The sequence below is a fragment of the Oncorhynchus gorbuscha genome, linkage group LG24 (assembly GCF_021184085.1).
Source record: "Oncorhynchus gorbuscha isolate QuinsamMale2020 ecotype Even-year linkage group LG24, OgorEven_v1.0, whole genome shotgun sequence".
In the NCBI taxonomy this organism is placed as follows: domain Eukaryota; kingdom Metazoa; phylum Chordata; class Actinopteri; order Salmoniformes; family Salmonidae; genus Oncorhynchus; species Oncorhynchus gorbuscha.
The window spans coordinates 3892527-3914659 of NC_060196.1; the positions used below are offsets into that span (position 1 = coordinate 3892527).

Here is a 22133-nt window from a genome sequence, read left to right on the forward strand (position 1 = left end):
GTCAGGGTATATGCAACAGTTTGGGCTGCCTGGCTCATTGCTAATTTGCCAGAATTTTACGCAATTATTACATAACATTGAAGGTTGTGCAATGTAACAAGAATATTTAGACTTAGGGATGCCACCCGTTAGATAAAATTCTCACTGAAATAATAAAAGTTTTGTTTTCGAAATGATAGTATCCGGATTCGACCATATTAATGACCAAAGGCTCGTATTTCTGTGTGTTATTATGTTATAATTAAGTCTGATTTGATAGAGCAGTCTGACTGAGCAGCAGCAGGCTCGTAATCATTCATACAAACCGCACTTTCGTGCGTTTTGCCAGCAGCTCTTCACAAGCACAGCGCTGTTTATGACTTCATGCCTATCAACCTAATGGCTGGTGTAACCAATGTGAAATGGCTAGCTAGTTAGCTGGGTGTGCGCTAATAGCGTTTCAAACGTCACTCGCTCTGACACTTGGAGTAGTTATTCCCCTTGCGCTGCAAGGGCTGCGGCTTTTGTGGAGCGATGGGTAACGCTGCTTCGAGTGTGGCTGTTGTCGATGTGTTCCTGGTTCGAGTCCAGGTAGGGGCGAGGAGAGGGACGGAAGCTATACTGTTACACTGGCAATACTATAGTGCCTATAAAAACATCCAATAGTCAAAGGTATATGAAATACAAATGGTATAGAGAGAAATAGTCCTATAAATACTATATTAACTACAACCTAAAACCTCTTACCTTGGAATATTGAAGTCTCATGTTAAAAGGAACCACCAACTTTCATATGTTCTCATGTTCTGAGCAAGGAACTTAAACGATAGCTTTTTTACATGGCACATATTGCACTTTTACTTTCTTCTCCGACACTTTGTTTTTGCATTATTTAAACCAAATTGAACATGTTTCATTATTTATTTGAGGATAAATTGATTTTATTGATGTATTATATTAAGTTAAAATAAGTGTTCATTCAGTATTGTTGTAATTGTCATTATTACAAATAAATCTAAAACAATTGTCCGTTTAATCGGTATCAGCTTTTTTTGTCCTCTAATAATCGGTATCGGTGTTGAAAAATCATAATCGGTCGACCTCTAATCGTGACACATGTGTCAAGTTCATACACATCAGATGTGCGCCCTCTCTATCTCAAATCAAATCAAATCAAATCAAATTTTATTTGTCACATACACATGGTTAGCAGATGTTAATGCGAGTGTAGCGAAATGCTTGTGCTTCTAGTTCCGACAATGCAGTGATAACCAACAAGTAATCTAACTAACAATTCCAAAACAACTGTCTTATACACAGTGTAAGGGGATGAGGAACATGTACATAAGGATATATGAATGAGTGATGGTACAGAGCAGCATACAGTAGATGGTATCGAGTACAGTATATACATATGAGATGAGTGTGTAGACAAAGTAAACAAAGTGGCATAGTTAAAGTGGCTAGTGATACATGTGTTACATAAGGATGCAGTCGATGATGTAGAGTACAGTATATACATATGCATATGAGATGAATAATGTAGGGTAAGTAACATTATATAAGGTAGCATTGTTTAAAGTGGCTAGTGATATATTTACATCATTTCCCATCAATTCCCATTATTAAAATGGCTGGAGTTGGGTCAGTGTCAATGACAGTGTGTTGGCAGCAGCCACTCAGTGTTAGTGGTGGCTGTTTAACAGTCTGATGGCCTTGAGATAGAAGCTGTTTTTCAGTCTCTCGGTCCCAGCTTTGATGCACCTGTACTGACCTCGCCTTCTGGATGATAGCGGGGTGAACAGGCAGTGGTTCGGGTGGTTGATGTCCTTGATGATCTTTATGGCCTTCCTGTAACAACGGGTGGTGTAGGTGTCCTGGAGGGCAGGTAGTTTGCCCCCGGTGATGCGTTGTGCAGTCCTCACTACCCTCTGGAGAGCCTTACGGTTGAGGGCGGAGCAGTTGCCGTACCAGGCGGTGATACAGCCCACCAGGATGCTCTCGATTGTGCATCTGTAGAAGTTTGTGAGTGCTTTTGGTGACAAGCCGAATTTCTTCAGCCTCCTGAGGTTGAATAGGCGCTGCTGCGCCTTCTTCACGACGCTGTCAGTGTGAGTGGACCAATTCAGTTTGTCTGTGATGTGTATGCCGAGGAACTTAAAACTAGCTACCCTCTCCACTACTGTTCCATCGATGTGGATAGGGGGTGTTCCCTCTGCTGTTTCCTGAAGTCCACAATCATCTCCTTAGTTTTGTTGACGTTGAGTGTGAGGTTATTTTCCTGACACCACACTCCGAGGGCCCTCACCTCCTCCCTGTAGGCCGTCTCGTCGTTGTTGGTAATCAAGCCTACCACTGTTGTGTCGTCCGCAAACTTGATGATTGAGTTGGAGCGTGCGTGGCCACGCAGTCGTGGGTGAACAGGGAGTACAGGAGAGGGCTCAGAACGCACCCTTGTGGGGCCCCCGTGTTGAGGATCAGCGGGGAGGAGATGTTGTTGCCTACCCTCACCACCTGGGGCGGCCCGTCAGGAAGTCCAGTACCCAGTTGCACAGGGCGGGGTCGAGACCCAGGGTCTCGAGCTTGATGACGAGCTTGGAGGGTACTATGGTGTTGAATGCCGAGCTGTAGTCGATGAACAGCATTTTCACATAGGTATTCCTCTTGTCCAGGTGGGTTAGGGCAGTGTGCAGTGTGGTTGAGATTGCATCGTCTGTGGACCTATTTGGGCGGTAAGCAAATTGGAGTGGGTCTAGGGTGTCAGGTAGGGTGGAGGTGATATGGTCCTTGACTAGTCTCTCAAAGCACTTCATGATGACGGAAGTGAGTGCTACGGGGCGGTAGTCGTTTAGCTCAGTTACCTTAGCTTTCTTGGGAACAGGAACAATGGTGGCCCTCTTGAAGCATGTGGGAACAGCAGACTGGTATAGGGATTGATTGAATATGTCCGTAAACACACCGGCCAGCTGGTCTGCGCATGCTCTGAGGGCGCGGCTGGGGATGCCGTCTGGGCCTGCAGACTTGCGAGGGTTAACACGTTTAAATGTCTTACTCACCTCGGCTGCAGTGAAGGAGAGACCGCATGTTTCCGTTGCAGGCCGTGTCAGTGGCACTGTATTGTCCTCAAAGCGGGCAAAAAAGTTATTTAGTCTGCCTGGGAGCAAGACATCCTGGTCCGTGACTGGGCTGGATTTCATCTTGTAGTCCGTGATTGACTGTAGACCCTGCCACATGCCTCTTGTGTCTGAGCCATTGAATTGAGATTCCACTTTGTCTCTGTACTGACGCTTAGCTTGTTTAATAGCCTTACGGAGGGAATAGCTGCACTGTTTGTATTCAGTCATGTTGCCAGATACCTTGCCCTGATTAAAAGCAGTGGTTCGCGCTTTCAGTTTCACGCGAATGCTGCCATCAATCCACGGTTTCTGGTTAGGGAATGTTTTTATCGTTGCTATGGGAACGACATCTTCGACGCACGTTCTAATGAACTCGCACACCGAATCAGCGTATTCGTCAATATTCCCATCTGACGCAATACGAAACATGTCCCAGTCCACGTGATGGAAGCAGTCTTGGAGTGTAGAGTCAGCTTGGTCTGACCAGCGTTGGACAGACCTCAGCGTGGGAGCCTCTTGTTTTAATTTCTGTCTGTAGGCAGGGATCAGCAAAATGGAGTCGTGGTCAGCTTTTCCGAAAGGGGGCGGGGCAGGGCCTTATATGCGTCGCGGAAGTTAGAGTAACAATGATCCAAGGTTTTACCACCCCTGGTTGCGCAATCGATATGCTGATAAAATTTAGGGAGTCTTGTTTTCAGATTGGCTTTGTTAAAATCCCCAGCTACAATGAATGCAGCCTCCGGATAAATGTTTTCCAGTTTGCAAAGAGTTAAATAAAGTTCGTTCAGAGCCATCGATGTGTCTGCTTGGGGGGGATATATACGGCTGTGATTATAATCGAAGAGAATTCTCTTGGAAGATAATGCGGTCTACATTTGATTGTGAGGAATTCTAAATCAGGTGAACAGAAGGATTTGAGTTCCTGTATGTTTCCTTCATCACACCATGTCCCGTTAGTCATGAGGCATACGCCCCCGCCACTCTTCTTACCAGAGAGATGTTTGTTTCTGTCGGCGCGATGCGTGGAGAAACCCGTTGGCTGCACCGCCCTGGATAGCGTTTTCCCAGTAAGCCATGTCTCCGTAAAGCAAAGAACGTTGCAGTCTCTGATGTCCCTCTGGAATGCCACCCTTGCTCGGATTTCATCAACCTTGTTGTCGAGAGACTGGACATTGGCAAGAAGAATACTGGGAAGTGGTGCGCGATGTGCCCTTTTTCGAGTCTGACCAGAACACCGCCGCGTTTCCCTCTTTTTCGGAGTCGTTTCCTTGGGTCGCTGCATGCGATCCATTCCGTTGTCCTGTTTGTAAGGCAGAACACAGGATCCGCGTCGCGGAAAACATATTCTTGGTCGTACTGATGGTGAGTTGACGCTGATCTTATATTCAGTAGTTCTTCTCGACTGTATGTAATGAAACCTAAGATGACCTGGGGTACTAATGTAAGAAATAACACGTAAAAAAACAAAAAACTGCATAGTTTCCTAGGAACGCGAAGCGAGGCGGCCATCTCAGTCGGCGCCGGAAGGAAGATCTCTCTCTATCTCTATCTCTCTCTTTCGCTCGCTGGCTCTCTCTCTCTCTCTCTCTCTGCCACTCTCTCTCTCTCCCTGTCTCTCTCTCCCTCTGCCTCTCTCTCTCTCTCTCGCTCCCTAGCTCTCTCTCTCTCTGTCTCTCTCTCTGCCTTGCTCTCTCCCTCAGGCCAGTTTTGAAGTGGGAGGTCTGATTAAGACTTACGATGTTAGATGATATCGGTGGTTAAAACCTGGCCCTCTCTCCTTGCTCATCATCTTTTGGCCGGCCCCAGGCGGAAGATGAGAAGGGGAGAGTCAGCTCAACAAGACTCCCTTTAGATGAGCGGCTGCCAACAGAAGCTCTATATCTCTCCTCGGCCATCCCGGCCATCCATCCTAGAGTTCAGTGCAATTACAATTACAGTGCTCTTTAGCATAGCAAGGGGTCATTACTAGAAACGAATAGAACTCTAGAACCCCATCAACCCCAGGAATGCAGACAGCACTTAGCTAGACATCATAGACAGACAGCATCAGCATAGTTTCTCTGGTCTGGTCTGGTCTGGTCTGGTCTGGTCTGGGTCTGGTCTGGTCTGGTCTGGTCCAGCTCGAGACAGCAGGACGGTCAGTTGGTCACATGTCCAGCAGCAGCGCTCTCAGCTCGCGTCAGGGGGGCTCGAACAGGTATGCGTCCCAAATGACACCCTATTCCCTACATGGTGTACTACTTCTCACCATTGCCCATAGGACTAGTGCACTACGTAGGGAATAGGGTGCCATTTGGGACGGGGACGGGGAGCTCAGAGGCTCTCTCTCCACCGGAGCAGACAAAAAAAAGGGGGAAAGTTTGTCTATGACGTACTGCTAGCTAGCAGTGAGGGAGGGCTGGCCTGCAGGGTAAGCATTTCCATTGTGTGGCCAAAGCCTGGCCCAATGCACCCTGAACAAACGGCAGGCTTTGGTGATGACTGGAGAGATGGGTGACGGGTAAGGTCATCCAGGCTTGGCATTGGCATGTCTCCCATGACCCTGGTTCATAGTACATACCGCCTGGGGCGAGACCGGTGGTGGTGGCCAGTCAAAGTGACACACATTAGGTTCAGAGTGTGGAGATGCCATGATACACACTATGGCCTCTCTTTCCTCAACTCACTGAAAGTGTCCTTTTTGGATGGTTAACTCAATATTTAAAAAGCATACCTTAAATGCACTCTTCCTAACGTATACAAGTAAAAGAGATTTTGAAAGTGAACCGTTACAAACCTGTTGATGTCTTCGACTTTCTCATCTCCCAAGTAGTTGGAGTCCTGTCCCCGTGTTTGCTTTCGGTGGAAATCTGGGAAGCACAGGCCTCCGTTCCGCCGTCCGTAGTATTGACAGAACTCATCCACATCGGCTTGGAACAGCTCTGAAAACACCATGGACACAGACAACGGCCCGCAGGCAGAGAGAGACAATTCAATTCAAGAGACATCACACCTTGTTCAAACCATGATGCAACATCATCCAACTTACCAGCGAGCTGAAGCTAAATCCCTTCCTAGTTAGTCTCCCTTAATTCATGTTTACGCAGCTTTAGTTCCTTAAGTCTTCATACAGTTGTTTTTGAGAGTTGTGCTGAATGAGCCAAACCAAATCCTGGCTAAGCCTGGGCTGAACAAGTGAAGAAAAGCTTGGCCAGACAGGCCAACTGGGTTAGATCTGAACAGAATGTGAGGAATATGCTGTTCAGACTGCTCCTCAGGTCTTCAACTCTGTAGCAGTGCACCACTGAGGCCCCATCCATCTTTACCTTTGTCCTTTGACCCCTGGTGCTATGGCTGTTTGATACCCTGTTGCTATGCCAACTCTACCTCACGTGGGTGACTGCTGTAGATACCTAATAGCTTTCCAGATATTTGGAATATTAAGTCAAACATAGGCTGAAATTCTCATACAATTAAATCACTGTTAGGGGCCAGTGCCAAATGGCACCCTATTCCCTATATAGTGCACTACTTTTGACCAGTACCTATTTGGGCCACAGCCTAGATGCTTTCGCCCTCCTCAGCCCAGCGGCAGGCATATAGGCACAGCATGTGAAATGTGTGAAACTCTAAATCAAAATTGACCATGTTTAATTAACAGCCCAGTCTTCCAAACACTAACTTTTCACATTTTTAGGAGGGATAGAATTATTCTGTCTGCCTCAAAACCCAAATCAAGAAATTATGTTCCCAAATGTTGATTGATTGTGTTCCACTGATTGCTTGTGCTTTGGGGAAGTTCAAAACCAAAATGTCACCATCACACGGTTATTTCCCAAGACCACCTTGATTTCTCTTGGAGCTGCTAGTTGTACTAGAGCTAAAGTTGGTTCTGGGGCACAAAGTAATCTGAGAATATATCCTCATTAGACACAGCAGCCCCAACACCGCCTGATTGGCCACCTTCAGAGACCCACAGTCACAACATTATTCCAAGATTCTAGGAACCCCCCCTTTTTTATTGTGCTAGCAGGGCAAAACCACGAACAGGGTGAAAAGAACACAAACAAGCAGCGTATCTTAAAACCTGCCCGTGACCTAAACACAACCGTGCCAATATTGTTTCCCTTAACACAACCCTCAGAGGGGCGGAGGAGGAGAGCAAACACAGCAGTGATAAAAACACAAACGGGACTGTCTCTCCCCTCTTTCATCTCGCTCTCCGGCCCCCGCACATCCCTCCCTCCCTACATCCTGGCCCCCCCACACCGACCACAAGGCTGACCACACTACCACTGGAGGTGATAGGATATCCCACTAAACATCTAAATACAACACGGAGATCAAACACACACTCAGAACACACACACACACAAACACTCCCGGGCCTATGCCACCCACCTACTTTGTGCCTGCAGTTATCTTAACCATGCTGGTCCCAGGACCTCAGATGCAGAGGGGAGAGACAGAGTGGGGGATGGAGGGAGGAGGGGGCGGAAGGGGTGGGAGACCTCTGGGTTAAAGTGAGACTCAGGCCGTAAATGTCTTTATGGAGAAATGAGGGATAAGTACACAGCCTAATGGGGAGCTGGAGAGGGAGTTTCACGGGAGCAGGAGGACATTTAAAGACACAGTAAAGGCTACCGTCCAGGTTTAATACTGTTGGTCAGCACTTTGCATGTGTTGATGCAGAGTACAGTTCTGGAAGGGTTCTGAATTTCATCTTTAGTGATATATACTGTACATGAGCCCAAACTAATGTTTGTCAATGCTTTATATTTGAGATTTAATTAAACATGTTCTTAAGAAGCAAAAGTGATTACTACAAATGCAAATTACAGCTGAACTGAAAAACAACAAAAGAAATGTTTTTTAATGTCTAAGTAGCTTAACCCCCCCCCCCCCCCAAAAAAAAATACATAAGGACACAAATCCAGAAAGGGACTCTTAAATCCATAGGAGGAAAATCCTCTGTCTGCATCCAGAATGATATGTACTTAGAGGGCCATCTAATTTTAGACAATTTATGGTTAACTACTTCCATAAACATGTGGCACCGAGCACTGCATTCTCTCTCCCTCTCTCTCCCTCCACAATATGTACCAGTTTTATTGTACTGGCCTGGGGGGGAAGAGAGAGAGAGAGAAGAGAGAGAGAGAGAGAGAGAGAGAAAGAGAGAGCGAGAGAGAGAGAGAGAGAGAGAGAGAGAGAGAGAGAGAGAGAGAGAGAGAGAGAGAGAGAGAGAGAGAGAGAGAGAGAGAGAGAGAGAAAGAGAGAGAGAGAGAGAGAAAGAGAGGGAATAGAGAGAGAATAGAGAGAGAGAGAGAGAGAGAGAGAGAGAGAGAGAGAGAGAGAGAGAGAGAGAGAGAGAGAGAGAGAGAGAGAGAGAGAGAGAGGGAAAAAAACCTCTGTCCACATCCCAGGCAGTGAGCTGGCGCTATAGTTCTACTTCCATCTGGTTGTCTTCCAACACAACCTGGGTGGCCACCCAAAGTACTTGACATCTTGATGCACTTCAGCAGCTTTACATATACACAACCTTTGTAGAAAAATAAATGTGTCATTCGTCACCACATATGCTGATCTGTGTAGAGGGGGAGAAAGGGAGGGAAGGATTGATGGGAGGGGGTGACTGACTCCTTCTCTGGCTCAAGCTCCTGGTATGAAGCTCTGGGTTTAACTCTAAGCTTTCACTGCTGTCTGTCAGCTCACTGGCTGCTGTCTCTCTCTGTTCATCTCTCTCTATCCCTCTCTCTCACCATCTCTCTCTGTCCGTCTCTCTCTATCCCTCTCTCTCTCTACCGAATACAACAGGAGTTGACCTTACAGTGAAATGCTTATTTACAAGCCCTTAACCAACAATGCAGTTTTAAGAAAAATAAGAGTTAAGTAAAATATGTACTCAATTAACTAAAGTAAAAAATAAAATAGCAACAATAAAATAACCATAGCGAGGCTATATACAGGTGGTACCGGTTCCGAGTCAATGTGCAGGTTAGTCGAGGTAATTGAGGTAATATGTACATGGGGGGGGGGGGGGGTGTTGATGTTGATAGTGCTGGTGGTGGTGTAGAGCCACCACATGTGTGGTTGAAACTGTTCTCTGTTCAGCAAACGCGAGCAGATTTAATCTGCCGTGGCGACACAGATTGGACAAAGAATTGGCTGGGGGCAAGCAGCGGCCGTTTGATCACAAGGAATGTGCACTTCACTGGGAGGCACGGCAGGCAGGTAACAGCCCTTCAAAGGCCCTACTTCTGAGGACGGGGAGCTTTCAGGGAGGGCGGCCTATCAAGCAGGTCTCCTATCATCTCACAATACCATCCTATCCAGGAGGAAACTGCATGTCTAGTCATCTCCATGTCATCTCCTCGCTTATTCCACACCGGGAGGAGACTCCCTCCAGGGCTGGCGTTGCCTTGCCTACACGTACGGGGGAGCAGTTCGAGAGGCGAGGCCCAGGTCCAGCGAGGCAGCTCTGATTGTGTTTACGTTCCATCGAATTTATCACCAAGGAAAACAAACTGATGGTGTGAGTGGCGTTTTTTAAACAGGCCGTAGTTTGTGTGTGTCTGAGGCTGTGTGTGAGGAGCTCCCTTGGTGGCGCGAGGTGTCAGAGCCGGTCATGTCTAGACCGTAGCCAGGGTGCTTACAGCTTACACATCCCCAAACAGCACACAGCACCGTCAGGGGGCTGACGTCAGCCAGGGCAGCTCAGGAGGGCTTGCCAAAGAAGGACGGGGCCAGGGAAGGAAAGGGTCATAAAATCAATCATTTTCAGCTCTCTGGCAGATTGTAGGGGCTTTGTTTAGGGTGTGTGTGTGTGTGTGTGTGTGTGTGTGTGTGTGTGTGTGTGTGTGTGTGTGTGTGTGTGTGTGTGTGTGTGTGTGTGTGTGTGTGTGTGTGTGTGTGTGTGTGTGTGTGTGTGTGTGTGTGTGTGTGTGTGTGTGTGTGTGTGTGCCTATGTTTGTGTTGCTTCACAGTCCCCGGTGTTCCATAAGGTGTATTATTATCTGTTTTTTAAGTCTAATTCTACTGCTTGCATTAATTACTTGATGTGGAATAGAGTTCCATGTGTGTGTGTGTGTGTGTGTGTGTGTGTGTGTGTGTGTGTGTGTGTGTGTGTGTGTGTGTGTGTGTGTGTGTGTGTGTGTGTGTGTGTGTGTGTGTGTGTGTGTGTGTGTGTGTGTGTGTGTGCCCGTGTGCATGTGTGTGCACACAATTTATGTCTAAAAACACATCTACAACCAGTCCAAGTGGGACTAAAAATACTGAGATCTAGAACCAGTCCAAGTGGGACTAAAAGAGGAGAGAGAGAGAGAGAGAGAGAGAGAGAGAGAGAGAGAGAGAGAGAGAGAGAGAGAGAGAGAGAGAGAGAGAGAGAGAGAGAGAGAGAGAGAGAGAGAGAGCGAGAGCTCCTGATTGCCAGGTCTAAAGTGTGTAGTCAGACTAATTAACAAAGTGCTAGGCTGATGGCTGCAGCAGGCAACGTCTGCCAGGGTGGGTAGACTGAGACGAGGCTCTCCCAGTGTATGGGGGCGTGAGGCAGGCAGGCTCTACCACCAAGTGGAGGTGAGGTCAGATGAGGTAAGCCTACATAAATAAATATTTCTTCTTGAGTCCTTACGCTCCACTGCGTCTTGCATAAGTAAAACCAAGCTACCTATATGTTCAACACTGTTTGCTGACTTTGAATTGGGGACCTTGAGGAGACCTGCTCAGAAATGTAATATTGCCTTATTCAGACAATAGACTGTATGTAGTGTGTCAGGGAGTCAGTAAGAGAGAGAGAGAGAGTGAGTGAGATTGAGGGAGGGAGCGAGTGTGTGAGAATGAGAGTAAGTGTGAGAGAGAGCGATTTGTGTTCATATGTGTGCCTCACTCCACCTATACAAGCACTGACTGAGGTAGTGATGGCACTATCATCATCCTTCTTGGTTACCTGGTATATCTTAGTGGTAGGTGTAGTAGAATGGTTACCTGGTATATCTTAGTGGTAGGTGTAGTAGAATGGTTACCTGATATATCTTAGTGGTAGGTGTAGTAGAATGGTTACCTGGTATATCTTAGTGGTAGGTGTAGTAGAATGGTTACCTGGTATATCTTAGTGGTAGGTGTAGTAGAATGGTTACCTGATATATCTTAGTGGTAGGTGTAGTAGAATGGTTACCTGATATATCTTAGTGGTAGGTGTCGTAGAATGGTTAGCTGGTATACAGTGGGGCAAAAAAGTATTTAGTCAGCCACCAATTGTGCAAGTTCTCCCACTTAAAATTATGAGAGAGGCCTGTCATTTTCATCATAGGTACACTTCAACTATGACAGACAAAATGAGAAAATCACATTGTAGGATTTTTTATGAATTTATTTGCAAATTATGGTGGAAAACAAGTATTTGGTCACCTACAAACAAGCAAGATTTCTGGCTCTCACAGACCTGTAACTTCTTCTTTAAGAGGCTCCTCTGTCCTCCACTCGTTATCAGTATAAAAGACACCTGTCCACAACCTCAAACAGTCACACTCCAAACTCCACTGTGGCCAAAACCAAAGAGCTGTCAAAGGACACCAGAAACAAGATTGTAGACCTGCACCAGGCTGGGAAGACTGAATCTGCAATAGGTAAGCAGCTTGGTTTGAAGAAATCAACTGTGGGAGCAATTATTAGGAAATGGAAGACATACAAGACCACTGATAATCTCCCTCGATCTGGGGCTCCACGCAAGATCTCACCCCGTGGGGTCAAAATGATCACAAGAACGGTGAGCAAAAATCCCAGAACCACACGGGGGGACCTAGTGAATGACCTGCAGAGAGCTGGGACCAAAGTAACAAAGCCTACCATCAGTAACACACTACGCCGCCAGGGACTCAAATCCTGCAGTGCCAGACGTGTCCCCCTGCTTAAGCCAGTACATGTCCAGGCCCGTCTGAAGTTTGCTAGAGAGCATTTGGATGACCCAGAAGAAGATTGGGAGAATGTCATATGGTCAGATGAAACCAAAATTGAACTTTTTGGTAAAAACTCAACTCGTCGTGTTTGGAGGACAAAGAATGCTGAGTTGCATCCAAAGAACACCATACCTACTGTGAAGCATGGGGGTGGAAACATCATGCTTTGGGGCTGTTTTTCTGCAAAGGGGCCAGGACGACTGATCCGTGTAAAGGAAAGAATGAATGGGGCCATGTATCGTGAGATTTTGAGTGAAAACCTCCTTCCATCAAATCAAATCAAATCAACTCAACTCAAATTTTATTTGTCACATACACATGGTTAGCAGATGTTAATGCGAGTGTAGCGAAATGCTTGTGCTTCTAGTTCCGACAATGCAGTGATAACCAACAAGTAATCTAACTAACAATTCCAAAACTACTGTCTTATACACAGTGTAAGGGGATAAAGAATATGTACATAAGGATATATGAATGAGTGATGGTACAGAGCAGCATACAGTAGATGGTATCGAGTACAGTATATACATATGAGATGAGTATGTAGACAAAGTATACAAAGTGGCATAGTTAAAGTGGCTAGTGATACATGTATTACATAAGGATGCAGTCGATGATGTAGAGTACAGTATATTCGTATGCATATGAGATGAATAATGTAGGGTAAGTAACATTATATAAGGTAGCATTGTTTAAAGTGGCTAGTGATATATTTACATCATTTCCCATCAATTCCCATTGTTAGAGTGGCTGGAGTTGGGTCAGTGTCAATGACAGTGTGTTGGCAGCAGCCACTCAATGTTAGTGGTGGCTGTTTAACAGTCTGATGGCCTTGAGATAGAAGCTGTTTTTCAGTCTCTCGGTCCCAGCTTTGATGCACCTGTACTGACCTCGCCTTCTGGATGATAGCGGGGTGAACAGGCAGTGGCTCGGGTGGTTGATGTCCACGATGATCTTTATGGCCTTCCTGTAACATCGGGTGGTGTAGGTGTCCTGGAGGGTAGGTAGTTTGCCCCCGGTGATGCGTTGTGCAGACCTCACTACCCTCTGGAGAGCCTTACGGTTGAGGGCGGAGCAGTTGCCGTACCAGGCGGTGATACAGCCCGCCAGGATGCTCTCGATTGTGCATCTGTAGAAGTTTGTGAGTGCTTTTGGTGACAAGCCGAATTTCTTCAGCCTCCTGAGGTTGAAGAGGCGCTGCTGCGCCTTCTTCACGATGCTGTCAGTGTGAGTGGACCAATTCAGTTTGTCTGTGATGTGTATGCCGAGGAACTTAAAACTTGCTACCCTCTCCACTACTGTTCCATCGATGTGGATAGGGGGGTGTTCCCTCTGCTGTTTCCTGAAGTCCACAATCATCTCCTTAGTTTTGTTGACGTTGAGTGTGAGGCCCTCACCTCCTCCCTGTAGGCCGTCTCGTCGTTGTTGGTAATCAAGCCTACCACTGTTGTGTCGTCCGCAAACTTGATGATTGAGTTGGAGGCGTGCGTGGCCACGCAGTCATGGGTGAACAGGAGTACAGGAGAGGGCTCAGAACGCACCCTAGTGGGGCCCCCGTGTTGAGGATCAGCGGGGTGGAGATGTTGTTGCCTACCCTCACCACCTGGGGGCGGCCCGTCAGGAAGTCCAGTACCCAGTTGCACAGGGCGGGGTCGAGACCCAGGGTCTCGAGCTTGATGATGAGCTTGGAGGGTACTATGGTGTTGAATGCCGAGCTGTAGTCGATGAACAGCATTCTCACATAGTTATTCCTCTTGTCCAGGTGGGTTAGGGCAGTGTGCAGTGTGGTTGAGATTGCATCGTCTGTGGACCTATTTGGGCGGTAAGCAAATTGGAGTGGGTCTAGGGTGTCAGGTAGGGTGGAGGTGATATGGTCCTTGACTAGTCTCTCAAAGCACTTCATGATGACAGAAGTGAGTGCTACGGGGCGGTAGTCGTTTAGCTCAGTTACCTTAGCTTTCTTGGGAACAGGAACAATGGTGGCCCTCTTGAAGCATGTGGGAACAGCAGACTGGTATAGGGATTGATTGAATATGTCCGTAAACACAACGGCCAGCTGGTCTGCGCATGCTCTGAGGGCGCGGCTGGGGATGCCGTCTGGGCCTGCAGCCTTGCGAGGGTTAACACGTTTAAATGTCTTACTCACCTCGGCTGCAGTGAAGGAGAGACCGCATGTTTTCGTTGCAGCCCGTGTCAGTGGCACTGTATTGTCCTCAAAGCGGGCAAAAAAGTTATTTAGTCTGCCTGGGAGCAAGACATCCTGGTCCGTGACTGGGCTGGGTTTCTTCTTGTAGTCCGTGATTGACTGTAGACCCTGCCACATGCCTCTTGTGTCTGAGCCGTTGAATTGAGATTCTACTTTGTCTCTGTACTGACGCTTAGCTTGTTTAATAGCCTTGCAGAGGGAATAGCTGCACTGTTTGTATTCGGTCATGTTGCCAGACACCTTGCCCTGATTAAAAGCAGTGGTTCGCGCTTTCAGTTTCACGCGAATGCTGCCATCAATCCACGGTTTCTGGTTAGGGAATGTTTTTATCGTTGCTATGGGAACGACATCTTCAACGCACGTTCTAATGAACTCGCACACCGAATCAGCGTATTCGTCAATATTTTTATCTGACGCAATACGAAACATGTCCCAGTCCACGTGATGGAAGCAGTCTTGGAGTGTGGAGTTCGCTTGGTCGGACCAGCGTTGGACAGACCTCAACGTGGGAGCCTCTTGTTTAAGATTCTGCCTGTAGGCAGGGATCAACAAAATGGAGTCGTGGTCAGCTTTTCCGAAAGGGAGGCGGGGCAGGGCCTTATATGCGTCGCGGAAGTTAGAGTAACAATGATCCAAGGTTTTACCACCCCTGGTTGCGCAATCGATATGCTGATAAAATTTAGGGAGTCTTGTTTTCAGATTAGCTTTGTTAAAATCCCCAGCTACAATGAATGCAGCCTCCGGATAAATGGTTTCCAGTTTGGAAAGAGTTAAATAAAGTTCGTTCAGAGCCATCGATGTGTCTGCTTGGGGGGGATATATACGGCTGTGATTATAATTGAAGAGAATTCTCTTGGAAGATAATGCGGTCTACATTTGATTGTGAGGAATTCTAAATCAGGTGAACAGAAGGATTTGAGTTCCTGTATGTTTCTTTCATCACACCATGTCTCGTTAGTCATGAGGCATACGCCCCCGCCACTCTTCTTACCAGAAAGATGTTTGTTTCTGTCGGCGCGATGCGTGGAGAAACCCGTTGGCTGCACCGCATCGGATAGCGTCTTCCCAGTAAGCCATGGTTCCGTGAAGCAGAGAACGTTGCAGTCTCTGATGTCCCCCTGGAATGCTACCCTTGCTCGGATTTCATCAACCTTGTTGTCAAGAGACTGGACATTGGCAAGAAGAATGCTGGGGAGTGGTGCGCGATGTGCCCTTGTCCGGAGTCTGACCAGAAGACCGCTACGTTTCCCTCTTTTTCGGAGTCGTTTTTTTTGGGTCGCTGCATGCGATCCATTCCGTTGTCCTGTTTGTAAGGCAGAACACAGGATCCGCGTCGCAGAAAACATATTCTTGGTCGTACTGATGGTGAGTTGACACTGATCTTATATTCAGTAGTTCTTCTCGACTGTATGTAATAAAACCTAAGATGACCTGGGGTACTAATGTAAGAAATAACACGTAACACGGCCATCTCTGTCGGCGCCGGTAGTCAAGGGCATTGAAGATGAAACGTGGCTGGGTGTTTCAGCATGACAATGATCCCAAACACACCGCCCGGGCAACAAAGGAGCGGCTTCGTAAGAAGCATTTCAAGGTCCTGGAGTGGCCTAGCCAGTCTCCAGATCTCAACCCCATAGAAAATCTTTGGAGGGAGTTGAAAGCCCGTGTTGCCCAGCAACAGCCCCAAAACATCACTGCTCTAGAGGAGATCTTCATGGAGGAATGGGCCAAAATACCAGCAACAGTGTGTGAAAACCTTGTGAAGACTTACAGAAAATGTTTGACCTCTGTCATTGCCAACAAAGGATATATAACAAAGTATTAAGATCAACTTTTGTTATTGACCAAATACTGCTTTTCCAACATCATTTGCAAATAAATTCATTAAAAATCCTACAATGTGATTTTCTGGATTTTTTTTCTCATTTTGTCTATCATAGTTGAAGTGTACCTATGATGAAAATTACAGGCCTCTCTCATCTTTTTAAGTGGAAGAACTTACATAATTGGTGGCTGACTAAATACTTTTTTGCCCCACTGTATCTTAGTGGTAGGTGAAGTAGAATGGTTAGCTGGTATATCTTAGTGGTAGGTGTAGTAGAATGGTTACCTGGTATGTGTCCGCGGCAGGTATAGTAGAACTCTCGGCAGTAGTCCTGGCAGAGGCGTGGCAGGTGGGGCTCCCTGAGGGGGACCTTGTCCGACTCGGGGGAGTGGAACAGCACTTGGGCGTTGGGCGAACAGTGTGCACACTTGATCTCCTCCAGGAGACGGCTGCACTCCGTGTTATTGGTGGAGAAGATCTAGGGGGAGGAACCACACGCAACAAGGAACAATGACTGATTAAAATACGGACTTAGTGAGCATTAATGTTTTACACCTCAACATGGCTTGTAATTTTCTGGCATGTCAGCGATATTGTATAATTAAGCAATAAGGCCCGGGAGGTGTTGTATATGGCCAATATACCACGGCTAAGGGATGTTCTTATGCACGAACAAAGAGTGCCTGGATACAGCCCTTAGCCGTGGTATATTGGCCATATACCACAACCCCCTGAGGTGTCTTATTGCTATTATAAACTGGTTACCAACTTATTCAGATGAGTAAAAATAAATATTTTGTCATAGGTGTGGTATACGGTCTGATATACCATGGCTTTCAGCCAATCAGCATTCAGGGCTCGAACCACCCAGTTAATAATAAACATTATTGTAAGACATTTATTTTTATTTATTTTTTTATTTCACCTTTATTTAACTGGAACATTGGCGGCCAAATGAGGTGTTGGCTTTAGGGATGATCAGTGAGATACACTTGCTGGAGCGCGTGCTACGGATGGGTGTTGCCATCGTGACCAGTGAACTGAGATAAGGCGGAGCTTTACCTAGCATGGACTTGTAGATGACCTGGAGCCAGTGGGTCTGGCGACGAATATGTAGCGAGGGCCAGCCGACTAGAGCATAAGTCGCAGTGGTGGGTGGTATAAGGTGCTTTAGTGACAAAACGGATGGCACTGTGATAAACTGCATCCAGTTTGCTGAGTAGAGTGTTGGAAGCAATTTTGTAGATGACATCGCCGAAGTCGAGGATCGGTAGGATAGTCAGTTTTACTAGGGTAAGTTTGGCGGAGTGAGTGAAGGAGGCTTTGTTGCGGAATAGAAAGCCGACTCTTGATTTGATTTTCGATTGGAGACATTAGCATGGAGATGATATAACCTAACTTTAATTAATCACTGCTGCAGCTTTATTGATGGTACACAGAAAAATATTCTCCAGAGAAACTAAACCCACACCAAATTAGACCTGATTACCTTTTCATGTCACTTTTTAAACCCAGAATACACGGCACTTTCTGAGAAAAAGATGATCTTCCTCACAACTTGTTTACCTAAGTGCACAAACAGTTAAATTCAAATTACATTTCATATGTCAGGGCGGCTGGGGCCAAAATGGATGGAGCCGAATTAGAGGGTTTGAAGCGTTACTTAGGTCGCTAAACAAAAGTAAACAAGAGATTTAGGCCCCAGAAATTAGCAGGGATTATTTACGTAGCAAATTAGGTGTAATAAAACACAACGTAATCTGTCCTGCATCCAGACATGTGTGCTGCTTAGGCAGCAGGCAGGCTGGTAGTGCATTGCACTGTGTGAGGTCCGTCCGTGTGTAAACACCAATTTAGAGATAGACAGGCACATCATTCAACAAATTAGCAGTCTGTCCTAGTCAATTAGGCCTACAGACCTGGGTCCAACATATGGACACCTCCTTCTCTCTCTCTCTCTCTCTCTCTCTCTCTCTCTCTCTCTCTCTCTCTCTCTCTCTCTCTCTCTCTCTCTCTCTCTCTCTCTCTCTCTCTCTCTCTCTCTCTCTCTCTCTCTCTCTCTCTCTCTCTCTCTCTCTCTCTCTCTCTCTCTCTCTCTCTCTCTCTCTCTCTCTCTAACTCTCTCTCTAACTCTCTTTCTCTCTCAGTTCAACAATAACCTGACTAGGTCTGGAAGTGAAAGCTGTTTCTTAAGGATACGGCCACCCTGCGGTCGTGTTCGAGACCGTTTTGTGACCACAGGTTGAACACAGGCCCTTTGGTTGTTTTATAGCCCCTCAGGACCACGACTAGAGATGGCCAAAGAATGTTTGTTCTACTCCTCTTACCGGGACAGTGTAAAACACGGGTGATTAGGACTTGCCAGAAGCACACACAGAGGTTGATAAACCCGGCTATAAACAAGCAATAAATATACTAATAAACATACTAATACTATACTAATAAAGAGTGCAGAGCAGCTAAAAGCCGTCAGGTGTGGCTCAGTTGGTAAGAGATTGACGCCAACAACGGCAAGGACGTGGGTTTAATCCCTGCAGTATACAGATACTAAAACGTATCCACTCACTGTATTCAAAGTCATTTTGGATAACAGTGTCTGCTAAGTGGTAACAGTATATGTTACTATACTAATACTAGTACTAACCCCTCCAAATATATGCGAGTACTACCGCCGTAGGCATGCCTAACCGCCCGCCCTCCTGCTCTAAATTGCCCATTGATTCGGCGTGCCATGGGCTGGCACACAGTCCATGGAGAGGAGCATTTGTGGGCTCTCTGCCATACCCTGTGCCCATATGTTGCTGGGATGGGCTCCAATGTTGCCATCACCACAAACCAGAACAAGAGGACCTTTGTTTGTTGTGTTTAGCAGCAAAATTTCACCACCGACTCGCCACTCAAAAGCAGAGGCTTGATCCCGGTCTGTACAAGCGCTATTATAGCATTACTGGGGGAACAGAAATGCAAGGGACACAAGTCTCCGAAGGTAAACAAACCGATCCACACACGCGCACAACATCCATCTGTGTGACATACCTTGGCATGTGGGGGGAAATGTGTCATAGCACATCAATAACACAAGATTGCCAGTTCACATGAGCAGCCCAAATGCATTTCCATAAGCTCCTTTATGGTGGTCGTTGTCCTCCTCACAGAGACGTGATCACAAAGCCAGACGTGTAAGTAGCTCACTGTAGAGGAGCAGCTGTTACAGGAGGACTCATTTCTTTGATAGGATCGGCACAATGGCTTTTGTCAGTGAAATTGCCGGAACAAACATATCAATGCACAAAGGTCACACTTGAAAACATTTGCTTGTCATTCAATCTTAGACACTGTGGGCTGCACAAGCCTCATAAGGTCTCACCATCAGGAATCACAGGGAGAGAGAGAGACAGAGACAGAGACAGAGACAGAGACAGAGACAGAGACACAGGGAGAGAGAGAGAGAGAGAGAGAGAGAGAGAGAGAGAGAGAGAGAGAGAGAGAGAGAGAGAGAGAGAGAGAGAGAGAGACCCCCACACATAGGCCCTATAGAGAAAAGAGGCTGTGCTGTAGGCAACACTAAGACTGGTGTTAAAAATCTTCAACAAAACACTTGCCCTTTGGGAATAGGTGTAAGTTAGTGAGGGGTGGGTGTGAGAGGGGGGAGTGAAGAACGAATAATACCCACTCAGCAGCCTTAACACTTCGACAGAGTCGAGGGACTGAACGGGGAGACTGATGTTCTCCAGCTTCACCCATTAGAGAAACTAACAAACACAATGGTGTTGTTGTTATTCCTTTGCCATAAGCAAAAAGAGCTCTGTGTGTGGGCAGTGTAGTAGGGAAGAGGAGAAGTCGAGGGTTATTTTTGTTCCGTTCAGTGTTTTTCCTCCTATTTGCATGACTTGAGCAAATTAAATGACGCAATATGGCTTTTTGTCACAACACAAAGTGAGATACCACCCAGCCGCATAAGTCGATTAGTTGGGGGCGGTTTACATAAGACTACGACGCATTCTACCGTGAACTCCACGTAGCCTATGAAGACTGTGTTAAAGATTTATCCATGCAGTTAAACATGACGATAATTAATAATTTGTCTATAACGGGCATCCGCGTAGGCTGTGTACAGTAAACGCGAACATTCTGTGCAGGAACTAATTGGAAAGAAGAAAAACATAATAACATGCAACATTGTTGCAAAATACATTCTAAGTGCGGAGACAAACATGGCCACAAGTGCGCATAACTGCCGTGTGGGATGCAAAGAATAACTTAGTATAATTGAACGATAGTCAATGGTGCTGACTCCCTTGGACTGCGCTCGTGTGGTGTTATTTTGTAGCGCGGGGATGAACGTAAAAAGATCCTAACATAACCATGGTAACATTGTAACGCTTTGGACACGCTCGATACCAACAACCAGGAGGCTTATATCATTTCCCACTTTTAAACAATATAGTTGGCTGATAAATCATGTTCATTTGTTTTGACAGTTTTATGGATTTTCTACATATTTAATGTGACTGGTAAAGAAACGTCAAAAACCGCCTAGAGTAGCAGGACAACGCCAGAATGTGTAAGTAGGCTACGGTTGAATTTTCCCCTCACAGTCCCACCTCCCTCATATATCGTTCATTCTACTACTGTCAATAACAAGTCGAAAAGACACAACGCAGTACATACATTCCCCGGGGCGTTTGGCTTTAGCCTACAGACAGACAGCTCTCACAATGAAAGAATGCAACGAGCCCAACATACCCTGGCATCACGCCGGTGGACTATCTGATAAGCAGCACGCCTGGTTGGGCAGCATGACACACGAGGGTACAACCTGTGACAAACTTCCCCGCTGCTTGCATCGCTGTCCACTGACAGTTTTCTTTCCCTCTTCTTCAGTCGCTTGGGCATGCTCCCGTCGTAACATCTCCTTCTCCTCGGGCTTATTTCCCCCTTCTCGCCAAATTTGGAATCCCCACATTCCCAAACGTTGACTGCAATAGCCAACACGAGTACAAATTTCAAATGCCTCATATTGAAAAAACGTTGGAACCAAAATATATGAGAAATCACTGTTGGAAGCAACGGCGCAAACCTACAAAATACTATATTCTCTATATTTATATATGCTGTATCACAGGTAAACGATTATAATAATTTAGTTTAATAAAGGTATACGCATAAAGTAATCAGAATTAAATATTTGCTAGAGAAAAAAAAAAGTTATTTAAAATAAATTAATGGTAGTGCTGGTTATGCTGGCATACCCCAGAAATACACATTTTTCTCTCGTAAAGAAAACAAAGCAAAGGATAAGAAAGCTCTGAGAATTGCAGTAAGCTTCACTTGTGTCCTTCCTTCTGATTTAAAATCCGTTTCAGCACAGTGCATTGGGTCAAAAAAGTAAGCACAAAATTGTCTCTCACTAGATCCTCAGAGCGCTCACATGTTTCCCCTTGCTCTTTCCTCCTTCTTTTTAACCAGCGCGCGAGAAGAGGAGCGAGCACAGTGACGTAAGACAGCACGAGTGCGCGCACTTGGCTGTAATGCTACTGTGGAACGGAACGATGAATACCTGGCTGTCAGCACTGGACGGGCTGTCGTCAGTGGTAGCCTACAGAAGAATTGAAGAGGTGAGATTGAGAAGTCAAGTGCACTTGAGAATACATTCTAGAAGTGATTCTTTCTAGGATTGTAAAGTCTATTACATATGTCGTTTCAGGTGTATTCTGCATCCCCTATCTATAGCACTTACTTGATTATATATTTTGGGAATGTGATCTACATAATGGCAAGCATTAGCCAACACTAGGTTGCATATCTTAATGTAAAAGTAAACACGCCAATCCCCTCACCAATTCTCTGAAACATTAACATACACTATTTGTATTTGTATTTATTATGGATCCCTCTTCCTCGGTCCAGCAAAATTATAGGCAGATTATACAATCAATTAAAAAAATTACAATACATTCACAGATTTCACAACACACCATGTGCCCTCAGGCCCCTACTCCACCACTACCACATATCTACAGTTCAAAATCCATGTGTACATGTATGCATAGTGCGTATGTTATCGTTATCGTGTG

General features: G+C 46.1%; 1 protein-coding gene across 1 annotated transcript in view; it reads right to left on the reverse strand.

Annotated features, from left to right (window-relative positions):
* Nucleotides 1–21508, reverse strand: part of LOC124012879 (hedgehog-interacting protein-like) — a 54994-nt gene extending 33486 nt beyond the window's left edge. The window contains exons 1-3 of the mRNA XM_046326898.1: nucleotides 20803–21508; nucleotides 16342–16534; nucleotides 5872–6016 (exon numbers count right to left, since the gene is read on the reverse strand). Of these exons, the coding sequence (XP_046182854.1) occupies nucleotides 5872–6016; nucleotides 16342–16534; nucleotides 20803–21075 (611 nt within the window). The 5' untranslated portion in view covers nucleotides 21076–21508. The remainder of the gene's footprint in view (nucleotides 1–5871; nucleotides 6017–16341; nucleotides 16535–20802) is intronic.
* Between the last annotated feature and the right edge of the window lie 625 nt (nucleotides 21509–22133).